Source organism: Pongo abelii, chromosome 1 (assembly GCF_028885655.2).
Source record: "Pongo abelii isolate AG06213 chromosome 1, NHGRI_mPonAbe1-v2.0_pri, whole genome shotgun sequence".
NCBI lineage: Eukaryota > Metazoa > Chordata > Mammalia > Primates > Hominidae > Pongo > Pongo abelii.
In genome coordinates, this window is record NC_071985.2 from 233115799 (window position 1) to 233136821 (window position 21023).

Here is a 21023-nt window from a genome sequence, read left to right on the forward strand (position 1 = left end):
TTTTAGTAGAGACGGGGTTTCACCATGTTGGCCAGGCTGGTCTCCAACTCCTGACCTCAGGTGATCCACCCACCCCGGCCTCCCAAAGGGCTGGGGTTACAGGTGTGAGCCACCGTGCCTGGCGATAAACCTAAATGTTTTATTCAGTGTGCATTTGAATTTAGAATCTTGAGGCGCATCTGCTAAAACACTCCCAAGTGTAAAAACTCTGAGTCTGATTTATTACAACTTGAATTAGGTGTGATTGACACACACAAGCTGCATCTATTTAATGTGTAATTTAATGAGCTCTGATGTAGGCACCTGGTAACCCGTCAAACACGGGTCTTCGTGCTTCGTCGCGTCTCTACACGTCTCTACGTGACCCTCACCGGTGGAGGATCACGCCAAAGCTTCCTGCCTTCCCGAAGAGCCAGGGTGATCTCAGGTGGGTGGGCCCCATCAGGGTCCGAGGCCTGGGCCAGGTGCAGGGTGACTTGGCGCCCTGGACTCTCAGGGAGGCTTGAGCCTTGCTCAGGTTGGCTGTTGCAGGGGTCTGGACTCATCCATCTGGAGGAGTCTACCAGCCTGCAGCCCACTCCTTCGCTCTCATTCAAATCCAGACCTTTCCCCGCCTCCCCATCTGGCCAGTCACCACTCCTCAGCCACTGCCCTGGATGGCATCTGATTGACTCATGGCTCCTGATGACACGTGGACTTTGGTTAGAGCTTGAAGGTCACTCCGATGACACGGCTGGGCCTCCGCCTGCCCCACGGGACAGGATGGGCTGGGAAACCCCACAGGGGCACCATGGCGGTCTGAGAAAGTCACACCGAGCCTGTGATTCCCTGTGGCCAGTGGATGACGACCCGGAAACATGTCATCGGAGACACTGGGTTGGCCGCCTTTCCTAAGAAACATGGATTGTTGACGTCCAAGGCTGGGCTGATTACACAGGCAGCCCCTCCCCTCCAGATCCCATGGGGAGGAGCCTCACCCTGTCTCTCCACCTGGGACCAGGAAGGCCGAGCTGCCACCACCTGACCTGGGCCACAGCCTCGCACTGCTGGATCCCATCTTACTGGGCCCGAGACTCCCCACCCACTTGGCAGGCATGTCACCCCCCAGCTGCAGCCCCCGTAAGGGCTTCCTGGGACAGCAGGACCTGGGACGGAGCGGAGGGTCCCACTCCACACGGCAGGCCCAGTGGGCCACTTAGAGTCGCCTGGTGTCTGGTGGGCTTGGCCCCCAGGGAGGGGGTCTGCAGGTTAGAAGCATGCCTCTGGCTGCATCAGGGAGGACAGAGTGGAGGGGCAGGCCCATGACCAGGGAGGGCTGCTGTTCCAGCCAGGGGGAGGCACCCAGCTGGGGAGGGGTTGCGGGTACGTGGAGCCTGGCGCACTGGACAAGAGGGACCCTCTTAGACCTAAAGGACCTGGCAGGGGACGTGGGAGCTGCACACCTTTGGGGAGCAGGGGGCCCAGAAGCCCTGAGCCGGATACCTGACCCTACACAGCCACGGGCAGGGCCCCCGCGCTGGGCCACGCATGCCCCTCCGCCTGGGGCAGTCACCGGGTGTGAGGTCGACCCTCGGCTGGCTTCAGAAAACTCCGACCCACTGGAGACCCAGGCCCAGCTGTCCTGGGGGCACTGCTGCGGGGGGCACTGCTGCGGGGGGCACTGCTGCGGGGGCTAGGGCTTGGCCATACCAGGCTCCCTAAAGTCCCTGCCACTAAATGACACTTTCATCCCGGCCTTCCCAGGGCCGGCAGGGCAGATAAACCCAGGGGGCTCATCAGGCAGCCCTGCTCCTGCGAGGGGAGGGCAGAGGCAGGCGGTGGAGGGGAGGAGGGGTCAGTGTGTTCTTCGACTCCTCTGGAATCTGGCTGCTGTGACTTGCTTTGGCCGATGGAGCGCGGTGGAGATTTTACTACGTGCGTTCTGGACCCTGGCCTCAAGAGTCCCCAGGCTTCCACTTTGCCCTCCTGGAACGCCGGCCGTGTGTTAGGAGGAAGCTGACCGAGGGTGGGTAGGATTCCAGGCCGCACGGCTCTGGCAGAGCCCGGCAGCTGAGGGACAGCAGCCCCGGGTGTCCAGCATGGCTCCACTTGTGCCCTTCCCATCCAGCTGACCTTGGCCCAGGGCCGCAGGCTGTGAGAGTCCCCAGGAAGCTGCTGGCACCGCCCTGATCCCCGCTACGGGGATAGGCAGGTGGTGCATAAGCCACCAAGAAGGTCGGGATTCCACACGGGCTGTGGTCCGCCCACATGAACAGGAAGGAGGGAGGGTGAGGGGTAGACACAATGGCCGGCCAGATAGGCTTCTCTTGATAAGGAGAGAACAGACAGGGGACGAGGAAGCCGCAGATGCAGGCTGTGCACAAAGACTGCAGATCTCAGGGCTGGCGGACAGCAGAGGCAGAAGCTGGGAGGGGGGCAGAGAGAGTGGAGAGGCTGGACCGTGGAGGGGTGCATTTGGGAGAAAGGACCCAGTGGGGTAAGTGGGGAGGGGACGGGACCCCTGCAGGAGAGGAAGTCAAAGTTGGAGAATTGCTGGTGTGGATTTTGAAGGCATGGCCGGGAGAGTGACAGGGAGCAGGTGTCCCCTCCTGCAGGAAAGGGGTGTCGATGACTTCAACACAGTGAGGTCTGGTCACAAAGCGGGGGTGGTTTTGGTGGAAAAGGAAAGCAGTCTGGGAGTGCCAGTGAGGAGGGACAAGGGCACCCACCTCGTCCTGGTGCAGCAGAGAGAAAAGCAGCGCCTGCCGGGAGCAGGAACGGGCTCAGAGGGCATCCCAGACAGGCAGGGTGGGGAGACCCCAGCACCATCCCGCTTGGAGACACAGCTCCCACCGGGGCTGAGAAGGCATGCAGGTGGGGTGGCAGTGGCACCAGCCTGGTGCTGCTGCTTCTGCCTGAGTCCTGGTCTCTCTCCTGCAGCCTGGATTCCTGCAGCCCTGGCCTTCTGTCACTACAATCCCAGCAAACACCCAGGAACAGCTCTGTGCCCAACTCAGCTCTCCGGGAGAGAAACCCACATCGACCCCAGCCTTGGTTCCTCGGTGGCTTTGGCCCCAGCTGCCAGAGTGCACAGCCCGCTGCCTTGGGCAGGAGTTGGGGACCACGCTGAGGACCGCCGGCAGGGGGTGGCTACAGGTCTCTGATGTCAGTAGTGGGTGTGTGAGGGGGTGCTGAGGGCTGTGGCGAGATGGCAGCCGCCACCTCTGGGTCAGAGGTTGGGAGGGGAGGTCACGGCCAGCACCTCGCAGGCCTTTTGGGGACACTGGCTGGGGTCATGGAGTGCGGCCACAGTGGCCCAATGTGAGGAGACCCCCCATGAGGCTAAGCCCCCCAGGTCCAGCCTAGAAGACACCCTGGTTTCCCCCACAGGCTCCCCACTGGCACGTGAATGTCCTCATCATTCACCCCCCTTAGCTAACACGGGGCCGTGCAGATGCCCTGGGGCCACCCGCCATTTGGAGCTTGACCCATTCAGGGCCAGGAGGTCGGCTGGATTTCAGTGGCTCCCAAGAAGCACCGGTTAGATGGGGAAGAGGGGAGGGGAAGTCGCTGAGCCTCTGTCTCTGTGGGAGAGAGGAAGGGATCAGTGAGGAGGGAGCAGCGGTGAGGAGGGAAGGGTCACTCTCCCTGGGTCAGGGCCCCAGCCCACCTCCACTATTCCAGTCTTGAGTGCCGCACCACAAACCACCCCAAAACAGCAGGCTCAGCAACCACCCTCCTGTGTGCGGGCGGCCTTGGAACAGGGCGCACTGGGACCTGGGCCGGAAGCTGCTCAGGAGTCTGGAATCGGGTGCCGATTCCTCCACGGGGCCTCTCCTTGAGGCCGGGGCGTGCTCCCTCCCAGCACAGCAGCTGGGTTCCAAGAGCAACTGTCCCAGGACAGTGAGGTACGCATGGCGTCTTCCAAGTCAGCCTCAGAAGTCATGTCCTGCCAAACACCCCATTCTTCCTGGCTGAGGCTGTCACAGAGTCTCAGGTAGAAGGCATTTCAAGGTATGGGGATGGGAGATACTGTCACGGCTGTCTCTGAAAAACGCAACCTGCCCCCAACCAGGGTGTCGGCACCATCCCGGGCTGCAGCCCAGGATCCACCCCCACACTCAGAGCAAGGGAACCCTGAGGCCCCTACCACAAATCAAGGCCAGATTCGAGAGGCAGGGAGGGGACCATCAGAGGCCAAGGGCACAGACCCAGAGAGACAGACACACAGACGGGTGCTGTCCTGTGGCAAAGACGGTGGGAGGAACACAGGCCCCGGAGACCCTGGAGTGGGCTCCCTGGTGGGGGGCGGAGGGGGGTCTCTTCCTCTCCAGAAGAGCAGAGGCAAGTGCTGGGGGCCCCTCCTGCCTCTGCTCAGTGAGGACCCCAACTGCTGCCCGGGGGCAGGAACCCTGGCAGATGGGCGTGGGTGCTCACTATGAGTTGCACACCGTCAGTGGCTTTAAAAGTAGAATCTCCTGGCCAGGCACAGTGGCTCACACCTGTAATCCCAGCACTTTGGGAGGCTGAGGCACACGGATCACCTGAGGTGGGGAGTTTGAGACCAGCCTGACCAACATGGAGAAACCACATCTCTACTAAAAATACAAAAATTAGCCAGGTGTGGCAGCACATGCCTGTAATCCCAGCTACTCCAGAGGCTGAGGCAGGAGAATCGCTTGAATCCAGGAGGCAGAGGTTGTGGTGAGCCCAGATCGTGCCACTGCACTCCAGCCTGAGCGACAAGAGTGAAACTCCGTCTCAAAAAAGAAAAAAAAAAAAGTAGAATCTCCTATTAAGACCAGCCTGGCCAACATAGGGAAACCCTGTCTCTACTAAAAATACAAAAAACTAGCCGGGCGTGGTGGTGCATGCCTGTAATCCCAGCTACTTGGGAGGCTGAGGCAGGAGAATCGCTTGAACCCGGGAGGCAAAGGTTGTGGCGCCACTGCACTCCAGCCTGGGCAACAGAGCGAGATGCTGCCTTAAAAAAAAAAAAAAAAAAAAAAAGTTAGCTCCTTTTTACAGATGAGAAAATAGGTACAAGGAGGGGAAGCGAACCCATCTAACAACCAGTGAGGGAAAGATCAGCCCCGGCCACGCTTGGCAAGGAGGAGGCTCACGCCTGTAGTGCCAGCACGTTGGGAGGCCGAGGCAGGAGCATCGTCTCAGGCCAGGAGTTCGAGACCAGCCTGGGCAACACAGGGAGATCCCTGTCTCTACAAAAAAATAAAAATAAAAAAGAACAACGATTCTCAGGCCCCTCCTTCTATCCTGAGCTCTCTGCCTGTCGGGGGACTGGGGAAGGCCCACAGCCCTCCCAAATCCCTTCCCGAGTCGGGGCCCAGGGGCTGGGGAGATTCAGGCCGGCAGCTCCCCTGGGATGACCCCCAGCAGGAGGCGGTGGCGACTGCGGCCACTGGGGGCGCTCGCGGGCTTTCCCGCCCTGGCCCAGCGCTCAGTCCGGGGAGGGACGCGTGACCGGGACACCATCCACCCCACCTTCTGGGTTACGGGGCCGGTCCGAGCCTCTCCAGCGCCCAGGCGCCCGCAGAGGGGTCGGGGCAGGAGAGCCGGGGCTTAAGTGCTCGCGGGGCCACCTCCGAGACGCCCGCCCAGCCCCCGCGGCTTTCCCCAGTCGGCGAGGAGCGTGGACAGCCTCTCGGCGGAGAGGGCGCCACCCCCGCTCCCGCCTCACAGCCCCCCAGAGGCGCGCGCCCCTGTGCAAGCGGCGGGGTGTGGGGGGCGCCTCAGGGGGACCGCGGAGGGCCGGGGTCAGCGCCGCGAAGAGGGCGCCTTCCCGCATGGGCCGCAGGACTTTGCTTGGGGCCAGATTAGACGTGGGGTCCGAGCGGAGGGGAGGCTTCCGAACAGAAACCCCGGGTCCAGGTGCCCGGGCAGGGGCGAACCTGCCAATCAGCCGACTCCCTGGCTCAGAAAAGCTCCCCCAAAGGTTCCCCGACCCCCTCCCCGACCAGAAGCTCCCGGTTCTCACTGGTCTAGCTCCCCCTCCCTACTTCCCTCGTCTCTGCGCCCCCCTCGCACCCTGGGAATACCACGCCCTCCCTTGAGGCTTCCCCCCTGAGGACCCCCCACCCCGCAGAAGCCTTTGGGACCACCCGTTGGAAAGAAGACTTTTGTCCACCCAGGCCACCCACCTAATTCGGTTCTCTTACAACGGCGTGACTGCTGAGCCTGCCATGTGCCTCCTGCCCGGATTAAAAGCCCGGGAGGGTCTCCACACCCGGGCCCAGGCCCGGCTCTCCAGGGGGCTCAGGAAGCCTCCGCTGCACGGACGCGTGAGGCCGCCAGGGACCCCGAGTGCGGAAAGGACCAGCGTGCCCCGCAGCGGCATTCGAAATAAAAACAGCAAACACGAAAACAACCACAGCCCTGTTTTACGCATCCTGCCCCTTTGCAGTTATATTAACAGCGGCCCCTCATTTTTCTGTGAGCCCCACTTTGCTGCTGCTGAGTTCGCCAGCCGGTCACCTGGAAGCACGTGGCGACACGGGCCACATGACGTCACCCCAGCAGGCTTGCGTCATCGCCCCGGGTGCCTGGTGACGTCACCAGCCCGCTCGCGTCACGCGCACGTTCTGCTCCTCTTGGTCCTGCCCGGCCCGTGCCAGCACCGGCCCTGCTCTGTGGGGTCACCCGTGCGCCCCTTCGCCGTCCGCTGACTCCGCCCTCCCGCTTGCCGACCCGGCCGCCGACCTTCCCCCAGCTCTGTCGCTTCCAAGGCTTTCTCCAGCCCTCCGTGCTCCAGGCCGCACACCTGACGGTGGGACCCCCGGAGGCCGAGCCGGTGTCGGATCAAACTCGGAGACCGAGCAGGGCCCACACCGGGACCGGAGGGGGGGCGGGCGGAGGAAGCCAAGAGGCTCGAGACCGAGGCTCGCCCACCCCTCGGCGCCGCCGGACCCTGCGCCACTGGGGAAATTTCCTTCCCGACTTCCCGCGCGGCCAGCCCCAGCTCCGTCCAGCCCCGGCTCCCGGCCCCCTGGGCGGGAGAGTGAGCCCCGAGACTCCGCCCAGCTCCGGGGATCCCGGTACCCGTTCGCCCCCAGCGGCCCCTCCCGGCGCGTTGCTCGGCCCTGGCTGCATCGGGGGGCGCGGGATCACCCGGTCCTGTCCCCAGCGGTGTCGGAGGGGGGCGCGGGCGGGGGCCCCGCATGCCTTTGTCGCCCGCGGAGAGGCCGCGCCCGGAGCCGAGGCGTGACTGACAGCGGGCGGGGGAGGAGCGCGGCCGCTGATTGGCTGGAGCGAGTGTGGGAAAGAATGCGGAGCCGGGTTCACACACCCCGCGGCGGCGAGGCCTTATATAGGGGAACGGCCTGAGGCGCGCGCGGGCCTGGAGCCGGGACCCGCCCCAGGGGCTCGGATCGTCGCGCGCTCGCCGCTCGCCCGCCAGCCCGCCCGTGGTCCCTGGCGGCGCGCTCCACCCGGCACGGGGAGGCGCGGGGCGCGCCATGGCCGCAGACACGCCGGGGAAACCGAGCGCCTCGCCGATGGCAGGAGCGCCGGCCAGCGCCAGCCGGACCCCAGACAAGCCCCGGAGCGCGGCCGAGCACCGCAAGGTGGGGTCCCGGCCGGGCGTGAGGGGGGCGACCGGGGGGCGGGAGGGACGGAGGAACGCGGGACTCAGCCGGTGCCCGACCCGCAGTCCTCCAAGCCGGTCATGGAGAAGCGGCGCCGAGCGCGCATTAACGAGAGCCTCGCTCAGCTCAAAACCCTCATCCTGGACGCCCTCAGAAAAGAGGTAAGTCGGGGGCGAAGGCCCGAGACCCGGAGTCTGGGGCGCAGCTGACCTGGACCTCCCGCCTATCCCCGCCCCCAGAGCTCCCGCCACTCGAAGCTGGAGAAGGCGGACATCCTGGAGATGACCGTGAGACACCTGCGGAGCCTGCGTCGCGTGCAGGTGACGGGTGAGGCGCGGGCGGCGGCGGCTTGGAGGCGGGGGGAGGGCGCGGGACCCCTGGGACCCGGCACCGACCTCTCCTCCTGTGTCGCTCCCGCAGCCGCGCTCAGCGCCGACCCCGCCGTCCTGGGCAAGTACCGCGCCGGCTTCCACGAGTGTCTGGCGGAGGTGAACCGCTTCCTGGCCGGCTGCGAGGGCGTCCCAGCCGACGTGCGCTCCCGCCTGCTGGGCCACCTGGCAGCCTGCCTGCGCCAGCTGGGACCCTCCCGCCGCCCGGCCTCGCTGTCCCCGGCTGCCCCCGCAGAGGCCCCAGCGCCCGAGGTCTACGCGGGCCGCCCGCTGCTGCCATCGCTCAGCGGCCCCTTTCCTCTGCTTGCGCCGCCGCTGCTGCCGGGTCTGACCGGGGCGCTGCCCGCCGCCCCCAGGGCGGGGCCGCAGGGCCCGGGTGGGCCCTGGAGGCCGTGGCTGCGCTGAGGCTGTGGCCCTGGGACTGCATCGGAGGCGGCGCCCCGTTCTAGGGCCGCGGCCTTTGCCGAGACTGTAGCAGAGAATACGTATTTATTATTCCAGAGTCCGCGTCACGAGTTTTCCTTTTTTTGTCTGGGTGAAGAGTTGACTTTGGGACCGCCCCGCAGCCACGCCGCGCCGGGGTCCCGCCCTCCTCCCAGGGCCGCGGTCCGCAAGTGTCTGGGGGCGTCGGGCGGGCCCGGGGGGCAGGCTGGGGCGGGACCGAGGGCTGAGGGCGATCCCTCCCCTCCGCGCCCTCCCCTCCTCCGCGCCCTCCCCCCATCCCCTCCGCGCCCTCCCCACTCCGCGCCCTCCGCTCCCCTCCCCTCTCCCCCTCCCCTCCGCTCCCCTCCCCTCTCCCCCTCCCCTCCGCGCCCTCCCCTCCTCCGCGCCCTCCCCCCCTCCCCTCCGCGCCCTCCCCTCCCATCCCCCCTCCCCTCCCCCTCCCCTCCGCGCCCTCCCCTCCCCCCTCCCCTCCGCGCCCTCCCCTCCCCCCTCCCCTCCGCGCCCTCCCCTCCGCGCCCTCCCCTCCCCCCTCCCCTCCGCGCCCTCCCCTCCGCATCCCTGCAGCCCCGCACGCGCACGCGCCCTCTGCCCCCGCGTTGGGTTTGCCTCGCTCTGCGGTGGCGGCTGTGAGGGGTCCCCCCGGAGGCTCAGGTGGGAAGCTGAACGTCCCTGAGTGCCCAGAATCTTCCCCGTGCTGGAAGGCGGTCGCGCAGCATCGCCGGACAAGTTACTTTTCAGAGGCCTCTTTCCCGACTCCCAGTCTCCGGACCGCGGAAGGCGGAGGCTGCGGTCCTGAGCCGCGCTGGGATGAGGGCGGCCGCCCTTGGCCCTGAAGACGCCCGCTGGGTTCTGTTAGGTGCAGAGCTGCCCGTGCCCACCGCAGACCTCTCCCCCAGGCGTCTGTGCGGGGAGGGCCCGGCGGGAGCGCGCGCGGGTCCGAGCTGGGCTGTGGACACCGAGTGCCGGGGCCACGGACGTCGCTCACGAGGGCGGCGGCCCTGCCCGCAGCCTCCCCTGCCCCGGTAAGGGAGGTTCCGCCTCCCCAGTGGGTGAGGACTGGGGGCTCCTCCCTCATAGCCCCGAGCACCACCGAGTTACCAGGCAGCGCCGGGCGTTCCCCTGAACCACCGCCGCGGTCGCCATCCCGGTCCTGTGTTCGGGGAGGGGGGGGGGCCCGGCACAGATCGAGGCACTCAGCCGAGGCAGAGGGTCTCTCTCTCAGCCGAACCGAGGGTCATTTCCCAACTGGGGCTGTGTTCACCGGGGCCCACGGGAGGCGAGTGAGCCGTCCCACCAGCGCTGGCCCTCCAAGGCTCCAGTCTGTGTCTCCATCAGGAGCCCCCTGGGCCCTCCAGGACACAGCCGTGCACAGCTTGTAGGAGCCTCCCAGGCCTGGCAAGTCAGGCCACCCCCGGCCTCTGGCTGCCCTGCCCCCTCCCTGAGCTCCGAGGGCCAGGCCAGTGACCCTGGGCGGGATAGCATTGGGCTGGGGGCCCCACCCTTGGTCCCACCAGCAGTCGTACCCCAGGGGTCCTGGTCCCAGGGGGGCCTCAAAGTAGCCCTTCTCCTTGGGAGCTTGACACCCCGTGAGGGAGGCCTCCTTCTCCTTGGGAGCTTGAGACCCTGTGAGGGAGGCCTCCTCAGCACGGGAAGGGACGGTCTTCTTGGGGGCAGCTGGAAGGTCAGAGTGGCCGGGGGAGGGGAGCTGCTCAGAGAAGGCATCAGTGCAGAAGGGGAAGGAGGGCCTGGGGCAGCGAAGCTGGGAGTGTGGGGAGGAGCTTGGGGTAGGAGGGGCACCCCACAAAGTCACCCGGGCTGTGGGTCCTAAGAGGGCAGGGCATCTCTCCACCAGGCTCTGGCCTTGAATGTCCTCTCCACTGTGGCTAAAGGGCCCTGCATAGCTGTCCAGGGACCACTCAGGTTCTGGGGGAATCACAGTTCTTGGGCAGTGCCTTCACAGTCTGGGTTCCTTTGTGCTCCACACCACCTGCCCTGCTGACTTCTCCCCCGACTTTCCTCCTAACTTGTGGTCCATCCCATCTGCCACAGGCTCGGTGGTGCGTCATCCGGGCCCAGCTGGACGGGGCTCCAGAGGACAAGTGCTGAGTGTCAAGAAGCTCTGTCCTCAGCACCCAAAACAGGGAAATGGACCCACAGGGACCTAATCCATCCATTTGAATGACAGAGCTGGGAGGTTTGGGTTAGACTAGGGAGGTCTCAGGAAACACAGCCTGAGGGGCCGGGCTGGACGGGCAGCATAGGGGCTGTCCTGGGCTCCCCCTCAGGCTGCCCCCTTCTCAGAGCCCCCCTCGGGCCTCGGGGAGCCAGCCTCTACTTACACCCAGCCAGAACACCCACCAGAACCTGCTTAGGCACGCGAGGGTTCTTTCTGCCCTCCCCACCCTGCGTCCTGTGGCCCCAGACGTGGGGTGCCCCCTCCCGTGGGGGTCCTTTCTGCCCCTCCCCACCTCAGGTGGCGGCCGCTCAGCAGCTGGGGTCTGGCCCAGTCCCCCGTCCCTGCCCCTCCCCAGCGATTTTTATCTTGGCTTTTGGTTTTCTGCTGAATAATAGATGAAAGTCGTCTTCTCGGTGGAGGGGGTGTGGCTGGCGGCCCCTGGTCACTTCCAGTTCATCTCCCACTGCTTCCTTGATGAGGACCACGGGTCAATAAATGTTTGCTGAATTCCTTTGCCTCTGGGATGTCTGGGCTGTGTGTGTCCGGGCTTGTCTGCTGTGGGGGGAATGGGGCAACATAACCGCAGATCACAGGCTTTTGAAATCCGGAGAACCTCAGTCCCTGTGGTGACCGAAGTCTAGGCCAGGCGCTGCGAAGTTAGGGATGGGGGTGGGGCTGGGGCTGCCTGGAGCCGGGGCTTGTGAGAGGTGAGGCCGAAGCTCGCCCTGCCAGGTCCCTGTGCTCACCTGGGTCCCAGCCTCCTCTGGCTCCCCTGGCTCCAGGACTGTCTCCTCACCATGCCTGGCTGCTGCCCCACTGCCCCCTGGAGCCCCAGGGCTGTACCCACCTCGGACGCAGCCAGGGCAAGGGCCCTGGGGTGGCAGCCTCCCTGATGTCCCACTGGCCCCTCCTGGCATTCATACCTCAGTGTCCTGAGGGTCCAGTGGTCTGCAGAGTCAGTAGTGTCCTGCCGAGGTGACGGGCTGAGAGTGAGACCCTGTCTCAGAAAAAAAAAGAAAAGAAAATCAGTTGACTGTAAATGTGAGGACCTATTTCTGAACCTTCAATTCTTTTCCAGCGATCTATACATCTATCCTTGTTCTATTATCAATCGCACTGCCTTCTTGATGACTGTAGCTTTGTAGTAAGGTTTTCTTTGTTAGGTTGGGTTTTGTTTTGTTTTGTTTAGACAGAGTCTCTGTCACCCAGGCTGGAGTGCAGTGGCACAATCTCGGCTCACTGCAACCTCCGTCTCCCGGGTTCAAGCAATTCTTCTGCCTCAGACTCCCGAGTAGCTGGGATTACAGGCACCCACCATCATGCCTGGCTAATTTTTGTATTTTTAGTAGAGACGGGGTTTCACCTTGTTGAAGCTAGGCTGGTCTCGAACTTCTGACCTCAAGTGATCTGCCTGTCTTGGCCTCCCAAAGTGCTGGGATTACAGGCTTGAGCCACCACACCCCGCCTACTCTCAGGCGTTTCTTTATAGCAATGTGAGAATGAACTTACAGTCAGCCTGTAAGCTCAGCATGGAGCGTGGAGAGAGGAAGGTGGTGAGCAGAGGAAGGCAGTGGCATCTGAGCCATTGGGCTCACTCTGACCTGGACAGGGCAACGGGTGTGGGGGACCCTGGGGGTAGGGACAGGCGGAGCTGGGGCAGCTTTCCTCTTCTGGGACTGACTCCAGTTACATGTATAACAGTTGAAGTTGTCCCACAGCTCACTCTTCTTCTATTTGTCAGTTGCTTTTTTTTTGAGATGGAGTCTCGCTGTGTTGCCCAGGCTGGAGTGCAGTGGTGTGATTTGTTAAAGACCGTTCTTTCCTCCATCGAATTGTCTTGGCACCTGTGTTGAAAAATCAGTTGCCTGTAGGCCGGGCACAGTGGCTCACACATGGGATCCCAGCACTTTGGGAGGCTGAGGCGGGCGGATCACCTGAGGTCAGGAGTGCAAGACCAGCCTGGCCACCATGGTGAGACCCCGTTTCTACTAAAAATACAAAAATTAGCTGGGTGTGGTGGCGGTGCTTGTAGTCCCAGCTACTTGGAAGGCTGAGGCAGGATAATTGCTTGATCCCAGGAGGCGGAGGCTGCAGTGAGAGCAGAGATCTTGCCACTGCACTTCAGCCTGGGGGACAGAAAAGAGGCTCAATTGGCTTGTGCTTCTGCAGGCTGCACAGATAGCATGGTGCTGGCACCTGCTCAGCTTTTTTTTTTTTTTTTTTTTTTTAGACAGTCTTGCTCTGTTACTCAGGCTGGAGTGCAGTGGCATGATCTCAGCTCACTGCAACTTCTGCCTCCTGGGTTCAAGCAATTCTCTTGCCTCAGCCTTCCGAGTAGCTGGGATTACAGGCATGCGCCACCACTCTAGGCTAATTTTTGTATTTTTAGTAGAAATCGGGTTTCACCATGTTGTTCAGGCTGGTCTTGAACTCCTGACTTCAAGCAATCCACCCACCTCGGCCTCCCAAAGTGTTGGGATTACAGGCGTGAGCCACCGTGTCCGGCCCTGCTCAGCTTTTGGGGAGACCCCAGAAAACTTCCAATCCTGGCAGAAGGAGAAGAGGGAGCAGGCAGGTCACATGGCCAGAGCAGGAGCTAGACGGGGTGGGGGTGGGGGGTGCGGCGCCACCTACTTTTAAACACCAGATCTTCTGCGAGCTTCCAATCCTGGCAGAAGGAGAAGAGGGAGCAGGCAGGTCACATGGCCAGAGCAGGAGCTAGACGGGGTGGGGGTGGGGGGTGCGGCGCCACCTACTTTTAAACACCAGATCTTCTGCGAGCTCACTTACTAACCCAAGGACTGTACCACGGCGGGGGGATGGTGCTAAACCATTCATGAGAAACCCGCCCCCATGGTCTATACCTCCCACCAGGCCCCACCTCCAACACTGGGGATTACAGTTCCACGTGAGATTTGGGTGGGGAGTTCGGCATGAGATTTGGGTGGGGAGTTCGGCATGAGATTTGGGTGGGGAGTTCGGCATGAGATTTGGGTGGGGACACAGATCCAAACCATATCACTGACTGTGGCGTGTGCCAAAGACACCAGATGGCAGGGCTGGCAGTGCTCCAGCATGGGACCCTCCAGCTGCCGATCCCCCCCAACCATGGCCTCTTAAGCCCCAGGCCCAGTGGCACCCTTGGTCTTGGCCCTCCCAGCCCCGGTCAGGGACGCGCTCTGCTGGCTCTGGCCAAACTTCCTCCTTCACATGCACCGGGAGGAGGCGCGAGCTGTCGGCGGAGACGCCTGGGGACCAAGACATCATGTCGTTGTGCACCTTCTGTTTCTCCAGTTCGGCTTTAGGAAAAGAGGAAGCTCCATCAGCATGTCCCCAGGAAGCTGGTTTGTTGGGGAAGGGGTGAAAGCAGCACTCCAGGAGATGGCCCATGAATCTACTATGTGAGATTTTGGCTGGACTTTTCCTGACCAAGCCAGGGGCTTAATGTTACCAAGCAGGTTGCAGGCAGAAAGCTGTCACCTGCTTGACAGAAATCCTTGGGGCAAATGCCATCTCCATGTGGGGGCAGCAATGAAAGCATGAAGGATCTCAGCTGATGTTACAGTGAGAGTGTCCCCCCTTCCTGGCACTCAGGCAAGGACGCTCCCCAGATGACGGACACAGGGACCCTCCCCAGATGACGGACACAGGGGCCCTCCCCAGATGGTCGACACAGGGACCCTCCCCAGATGACGGACACAGGGACCCTCCCCAGATGACGGACACAGGGGCCCTCCCCAGATGACGGACACAGGGACCCTCCCCAGATGACGGACACAGGGACCCTCCCCAGATGACGGACACAGGGGCCCTCCCCAGATGACGGACACAGGGGCCCTCCCCAGATGACGGACACAGGGGCCCTCCCCAGATGACGGACACAGGGGCCCTCCCCAGATGACGGACACAGGGGCCCTCCCCAGATGACGGACACAGGGGCCCTCCCCAGATGACGGACACAGGGGCCCTCCCCAGATGACGGACACAGGGGCCCTCCCCAGATGACGGACACAGGGGCCCTCCCCAGATGACGGACACAGGGGCCCTCCCCAGATGACGGACACAGGGGCCCTCCCCAGATGACGGACACAGGGGCCCTCCCCAGATGACGGACACAGGGGCCCTCCCCAGATGACGGACACAGGGGCCCTCCCCAGATGACGGACACAGGGGCCCTCCCCAGATGACGGACACAGGGGCCCTCCCCAGATGACGGACACAGGGACCCTCCCCAGATGGTCGACACAGGGACCCTCCCCAGATGACGGACACAGGGGCCCTCCCCAGATGACGGACACAGGGACCCTCCCCAGATGGTCGACACAGGGACCCTCCCCAGATGACGGACACAGGGACCCTCCCCAGATGACGGACACAGGGACCCTCCCCAGATGACGGACACAGGGACCCTCCCCAGATGACAGACACAGGGACCCTCCCCAGGTGACGGACACAGGGACCCTCCCCAGACGATGGACACAGGGACCCTCCCCACATGGACAGGAAGATTCTAGCAATGTTAGAGATGATAGAATTCATAGACAAGGATATGAAAGCCCTTGCTACAACTTACTCCAGATATTCAGGAAGCTATTCCAGGCGTGGCTGTGTGTGCCTGTAGTCCCAGCTACTCAAGATGCCAAGGCCAGCCTGGGCAACAAAGCGAGATCTCATCTCTAAACAAAAACAGAAATAAACTAGAAAAGTGGAAGCTAGAGGAAATATCGAATGTGTTAGGGACTTTGAAGGTATGAAAATCCCAACGGGGAACTTCTAGAGATGAAAATTATGATGTGTGATTTGAGAAATACACTGGGTGGAAGTACCAACAGGTTAGACACTGGAAAGGAAGACAGTAGTCAACTCAAAACTATAACAATAAAACTATTTAAAATAAAACAGATTTTAAAAAACAGAGAGGCTGGGCACGGTGGCTCACGCCTGTAATCCCAGCACTTTGGGAGGCCGGGGTGGGTGGATCACGAGGTCAGGAGTTCAAGACCAGCCTGGCCAACATGGTGAAACCCTGTCTCTACAAAAAATACAAAAAAAATAAAATAAATTAGCCAGTCGTGGTGGCAGGCACCTGTAATCTCAGTTACTTGGGAGGCTGAGGCAGAGAATTGCCTGAATCCAGGAGGCGGAGCTTGCAGTGAGCCGAGATCGCGCCACTGCACTCCAGCCTGGGTGACAGAGCAAGACTCCGTCTCAAAAAAAAAAAAAAAAAAAAAAAACTAAACTAAAAAACAGAGAAATAGAATGGTGAGCGGTGAGACAATGCTGAGTGGCCTAACATATGTTTAATTGGAGTTGGTCCCAGAAGAGGGGAAGAAGGTAAAACAGCTGAAGAAATAACGACTGGAGTTTTTCCAAGCTTGACGGGAACCATAAACCCACTAATCCAAGGAGCCTCTCAGCACAAGAACCTGGACGGAGACTCCCGGAGCATCATAATCACGTCGACAAAATGCCGTGATAAAACAGCAATGCTCACTCCTGCCTTTTACTTCTGACATTCTAGGAAGTTCCTGCCAGAGCAATTAGGAAAGAAAATGAAATAAAAGAGGCCAGGCGCGGTGGCTCACACCTGTAATCCCAGCACTGTGGGAGGCTGAGGCAGGCCGGGCACGGCAGCTCACGCCTGTAATCCCAGCACTGTGGGAGGCTGAGGCAGGCGGATCACCTGAGGTCGGGAGTTCGAGACCAGCCTGGCCACCATGGAGAAACCCCATCTCTACTAAAAATACAAAATTAGTCTGCCATGGTGGTGGGCGCCTGTAATCCCAGCTACTCGGGAGGCTGAGGCAGGAGAATCACTTGAACCCGGGAGGTGGAGGTTGCAGTGAGCTGAGAATGCACCATTGCACTCCAGCCTGGGCAACAAGAATGAAACTCCATCTCAAAGAAAAAAAAAAAAGAAAAATGAAAATGAAATAAAAGGCATCCAGGGCCAGGCACAGTGGCTCACACCTTCACGTGATCCCAGCACTTTGGGAGGCCAAGGCGGGAGGATCGCTTGAGCCCAAGAGTTCAAGACAAGCCTGAGCAACATAGTGAGACCCTGTCTCTACCAAGAAAAGGAAAAAAATGCAAAAATCAGCCAGGCATAGTGGTGTGCACCTGCAGCCCCAGCTACTCTGCAGGCTGAGGTGGGACGATTGCTTAGGCCCAGGAGGCAGAGGTTGCAGTGAGCAGAGATTACACCACTGCATTCCATCCTGGGTGACAGAGTGAGACCTTGTCTCAAAAAAAAAGAAAATGATGTGAAACTTTTCAGATGACATGATCTCATATATAGAAAATCCGAAGGAAGCCACTAAAAAAGTTATTAGAACTAATAAACAGGTACAGCAAGGTATAAAATTCTTGGAGGGCACAGGACCAATATTTCAAAAATCAATTGTGTTTCTTCACACTGGCAACGAACAATATAAAAATGAAACTCGTTTTTTTGAGATGGAGTCTTGGGAGGGCAGTGGCGCAATCTCGGGTCACCGCAACCTCTGCTTCCCGGGCTCAAGCGATTCTCCTGCCTCAGCCTCCCAAGTAGCTGGGATTACAGGCACGTGCCACCACGCCTGGCTAATTTGTGTATTTTTAGTAGAGACAGGGTTTCACTATGTTGGCCAGGCTGGTCTTGAACTCCTGACCTCAAGTGATCCTCCTGCCTCGGCGTCCCAAAGTGTTGGGACTACAGGCTTGAGCCACTGTGCCCGGCCTACAGTCAACTGATTTTCGATATGGGTGCCAAGACAATTCAATGGAGGAAAGAATCGTCTTTAACAAATGGTGCTGAGACACCGGAACATCCACATCCATGTGAGGGAAGCTGCTCGCCTTATTCACATCACACACACAGTGAACTCAAAATGAATGACAGGCCGGGCATGGTGGCTCACGCCAGATCGCCTGAGGTCAGGAGTTCGAGACCAGCCTGGCCAGGATGGTGAAACCCCGTCTCTACTACAAATACAAAAATTAGCCAGCGTGGTGGCAGGTGCCTGTAGTCCCAGCTACTCGGGAGGCTGAGGCAGGAGAATTGCTTGAATCTGGGAGGCAGAGGTTGCAGTGAGCTGAGATTGTGCCATTGCACTCCAGCCTGGGTGACAAGAGCGAAACTTTGTCTGAAAACAAAAAAAAGGCCGGGTACAGTGGCTCACGCCTGTAATCCCAGCACTTTGGGAGGCTGAGGTGGGCAGATCACTTGAGGTCAGGAGTTTGAGACCAGCCTGGCCAACATGGTGAAATCCTATCTCTACTAAAAATACAAAAAGTTAGCCGGGCATGGTGGCGGGCGGCTGTAATCCCAGCTACTCGGAAGGGTGAGGCAGGAGAATCGCTTGAACCTGGGAGGCGGAAGTTGCAGTGAGTCGAGATCATGCCATTTCACTCCAGCCTGGGTGACAGAGTGAGACTCTGTCTCAAAAAAACAAAAACAGGAACAAAACAAAACAAAACAAAACAGAATGGATGACAGACATAAGAGTTAAAACTATAAAACTTTTAGAAGAAAATGTAGCAGTAAATTGTTATGATCTTGGGTTTGGAAAGACCTTGGGCAAAAACCTTCTTAGGTAGGATGCTGCTGTAGTTTGGATGTGGCCCCAAAAGCTCATGTGCTGGGAGCTTGATCCCCCATGTGGAAGTGTTGGGAGGTGGGACCTTTAAGAGGTGTTTAGCTTATGGAGGCTCTGCCCTCAGGAAGAGATGAACGCTGTTATCATGGGAGTAGGTTCCTCATGGAAGGGGGGTCCAGCCCCTCCTGCTCTCCCACTCTGTCTTCTTTGTCCAGGGATGACACAGCAGGAAGGAGCTCATCAGACGACAGAACCTTCATCTGGATTTCCCAGCCTCCAGAACTGTGAGAAATAAATTTCTGTTCATTATAAATTACCCAGTCTCAGATATCCTATTAGGGCAGCACAAAATAGACTAAAACAGATACCAGAAGCATAAGTGACCAAAGAAAAAAATAGATAAATTAGACATCATCAGAATTTAAAACTTATGTTTCAAATGGCATTATCAAAAAGTGAAAAGACATCACATATGGGAGGAAACGTTGGCAAAATATATATTGACAAGGAAATTACCCAGAATTCCAAACACAATCAACCCCGAACTTCAGAAAACAATCAACCCTGAACTCCACAGTCAACCCAGAACTGCAGAAACAATCAACCCCGAATTCCAGAAACAATCAACCCTGAACTCCAGAAAAAATCAACCCAGAACTCCAGAAACAATCAACCCAGAACTCCAGAAAAAATCAACCCAGAACTCCAGAAACAATCAACGCTGAACCCCAGAAAAAACCCCAAACTCCAGAAACAATCAACCCAGAACTCCAGAAACAATCAACCCTGAACTCCAGAAAAAATCAGCCCTGAACTCCAGAAAAAATCAACCCTGAACTCCAGAAACAATCAACCCGGAACTCCAGAAAAAATCAACCCTGAACTCCAGAAACAATCAACCCAGAACTCCAGAAACAATCAACCCCAAACTCCAGAAATAACCCAGAACTCCAGAAACAATCAGCCCAGAACTCCAGAAACAGTCAACCCTGAACTCCAGAAACAATCAACCCTGAACTCCAGAAATGGGCCATCCCATGGATGGATGGTCAGCTGCTTTTGACAAAGACAATTCAGTAGAGAAAGGAGAGTCTTTTCTTTTTTCTTTTTTTTTCTTTCTTTTTTTGAGATGGAGTCTCCCTCTGCTACCCAGGCTGGAGTGCAATGGCGCGATCTCAGCTCACTGCAACCTCCGCCTCCTGGATTCAAGCAATTCTTCTGCCTCAGCCTCCTGAGTAGCTGAGATTACAGGCGCATGCCACCACGCCCGGCTAATTCTTGTATTTTTAGTAGAGACAGGGTTTCACCATGTTGGCCAGGCTGGTCTCCAACTCCTGACCTCATGATCCACCCACCCCAGCCTCCCAAAGTACTGGGATTACAGGCTTGAGTCACCGTGCCTGGCCAGGAGAGTCTTTTCAACAGTGGTTCAAAAACAATTGGATATCCATATGCAAATAAATTAATGGATTCTTACCTCACATCATATACACAAATTAACTAAAAATAGATCATAGCCCTAAATGCAAAATCTAACCATAAAACTTTTTGGAGAAAACTTTAAAAATCTTTGTGACCTTTAGGCAAAGATTTCTTAGATACAACACCAAAAGAATAACACATCAAGAAAAATGGGCAAATTAGACTTCATTAAAAGGAAGAACTTCTCTTTTTTAAAAAAATTCTGTGTATCCTCATTGTTAAGCATGAACTCTTTTTCAAGAGACAGTGTTAAAACATGAAAAGGCTAGGCACAGTGGCTCAGGCCTGTAATCCCAGCACTTTGGGAGGCTGAGGTGGGCGGATCACCTGAGGTCAGGAGTTGGAGACCAGCCTGGCCAACATGGCGAAACCCTGTCTCTACTAAAAATACAAAAATTATCCGGGTGTGGTGGTGGGTGCCTGTAGTCTCAGCTATTCAGAAGGCTGAGGTAGGAGAATCACTTTAACCCGGGAGGCAGAGGTTGCAGTGAGCTGAGATCATGCCACTGCACTCCAGCCTGGGCAACAGAGCAAGATGCCGTCTCAAAAAAAGAAAAGAAAAGACAAACCACAGGCTGGAAGAAAATAAATCACATATCTGATAAAAGACTTACATGCAGAATATGTAAAGAATTCTGGGCCAGGTGCAGTGGCTCATGCCTGTAATCCCAGCACTTTGGGAGGCTGAGGTGGGTGGATCACCTCAGGTCAGGAGTTTGAGACCAGCCTGGCTAACATGGTGAAACTTGTTTCTATTAAAAATACAAAAAATTAGCCGGAGGGTGTGGTGGCACGCACCTGTAATCCCAGCTACTCAGGAGGCTGAGGCAGGAGAATTGCTTGAACCTGGGAGGTGGAGGTTGCTGTGAGCTGAGATCGTGCCAGTGCACTCCAGCCTGGGTGACAAGAGTCAAACTCTCAAAAAAAAAAAAAAAGAAAGAAAGAATTCTGCAAACTCAAAAATAAGAAAACAACCTAATTTTTATTTCTAATTTAATTTTTTGTAGAGACAGGGTTTTGCCATGTTGCCCTGGCAGGTCTCACACTCCTGGTCTTGAGTAATCCGACTGCCTCAGCCTCCCAAATTGCTGGGATTACAGGTGTGAGCCACCACACCAGGCCACAACCTAATTTTTAAAATGGACAAAATAGGCTAATCACAGTGGGTCACACCTGTAATCCCAGCACTTTGGGAGGCCAAGGCAGGCAGATCACTTGAGGTCAGGAGTTTGAGACCAGCCTGGCCAACATGGTGAAACCCTGTCCTTACTAAAAATACAAAAATTAGCCAGGTGTAGTGTCAGGCACCTGTAATCCCAGCTACTCGGGAGGCTGAGGTGGGACAATTGCTTGAACTCGGGGGGGTGGAAGTTGC

The 21023-nt window shown here is 58.7% G+C and overlaps 1 protein-coding gene and 1 long non-coding RNA gene across 3 annotated transcripts; one reads left to right on the forward strand and one right to left on the reverse strand.

Moving 5' to 3' along the window:
- Nucleotides 1-218: 218 nt before the first annotated feature.
- Nucleotides 219-8115, reverse strand: LOC134760214 (uncharacterized). Its single transcript, XR_010137193.1, has 2 exons — nt 7976-8115; nt 219-890 (listed from the first exon to the last, which is right to left on the reverse strand). It is a non-coding gene; the product is annotated as an uncharacterized LOC134760214 (long non-coding RNA).
- On the forward strand, nt 6858-8471 carry HES4 (hes family bHLH transcription factor 4). Of its 2 annotated transcripts, XM_024257134.3 has the most exons (4): nt 6864-7559; nt 7646-7741; nt 7820-7907; nt 8001-8471. In XM_024257134.3, the coding sequence occupies exons 1-4, from the start codon at nt 7452-7454 to the stop codon at nt 8372-8374; spliced, it is 666 nt and encodes a 221-aa protein (XP_024112902.1). In that variant the 5' UTR covers nt 6864-7451; the 3' UTR covers nt 8375-8471. The 2 variants fall into 2 exon arrangements, with proteins under 2 accessions (XP_054398591.1, XP_024112902.1); XM_054542616.2 differs by lacking the exon at nt 7646-7741 and having other exon boundaries at nt 6858-7559.
- The last annotated feature ends 12552 nt before the right edge of the window (nt 8472-21023 follow it).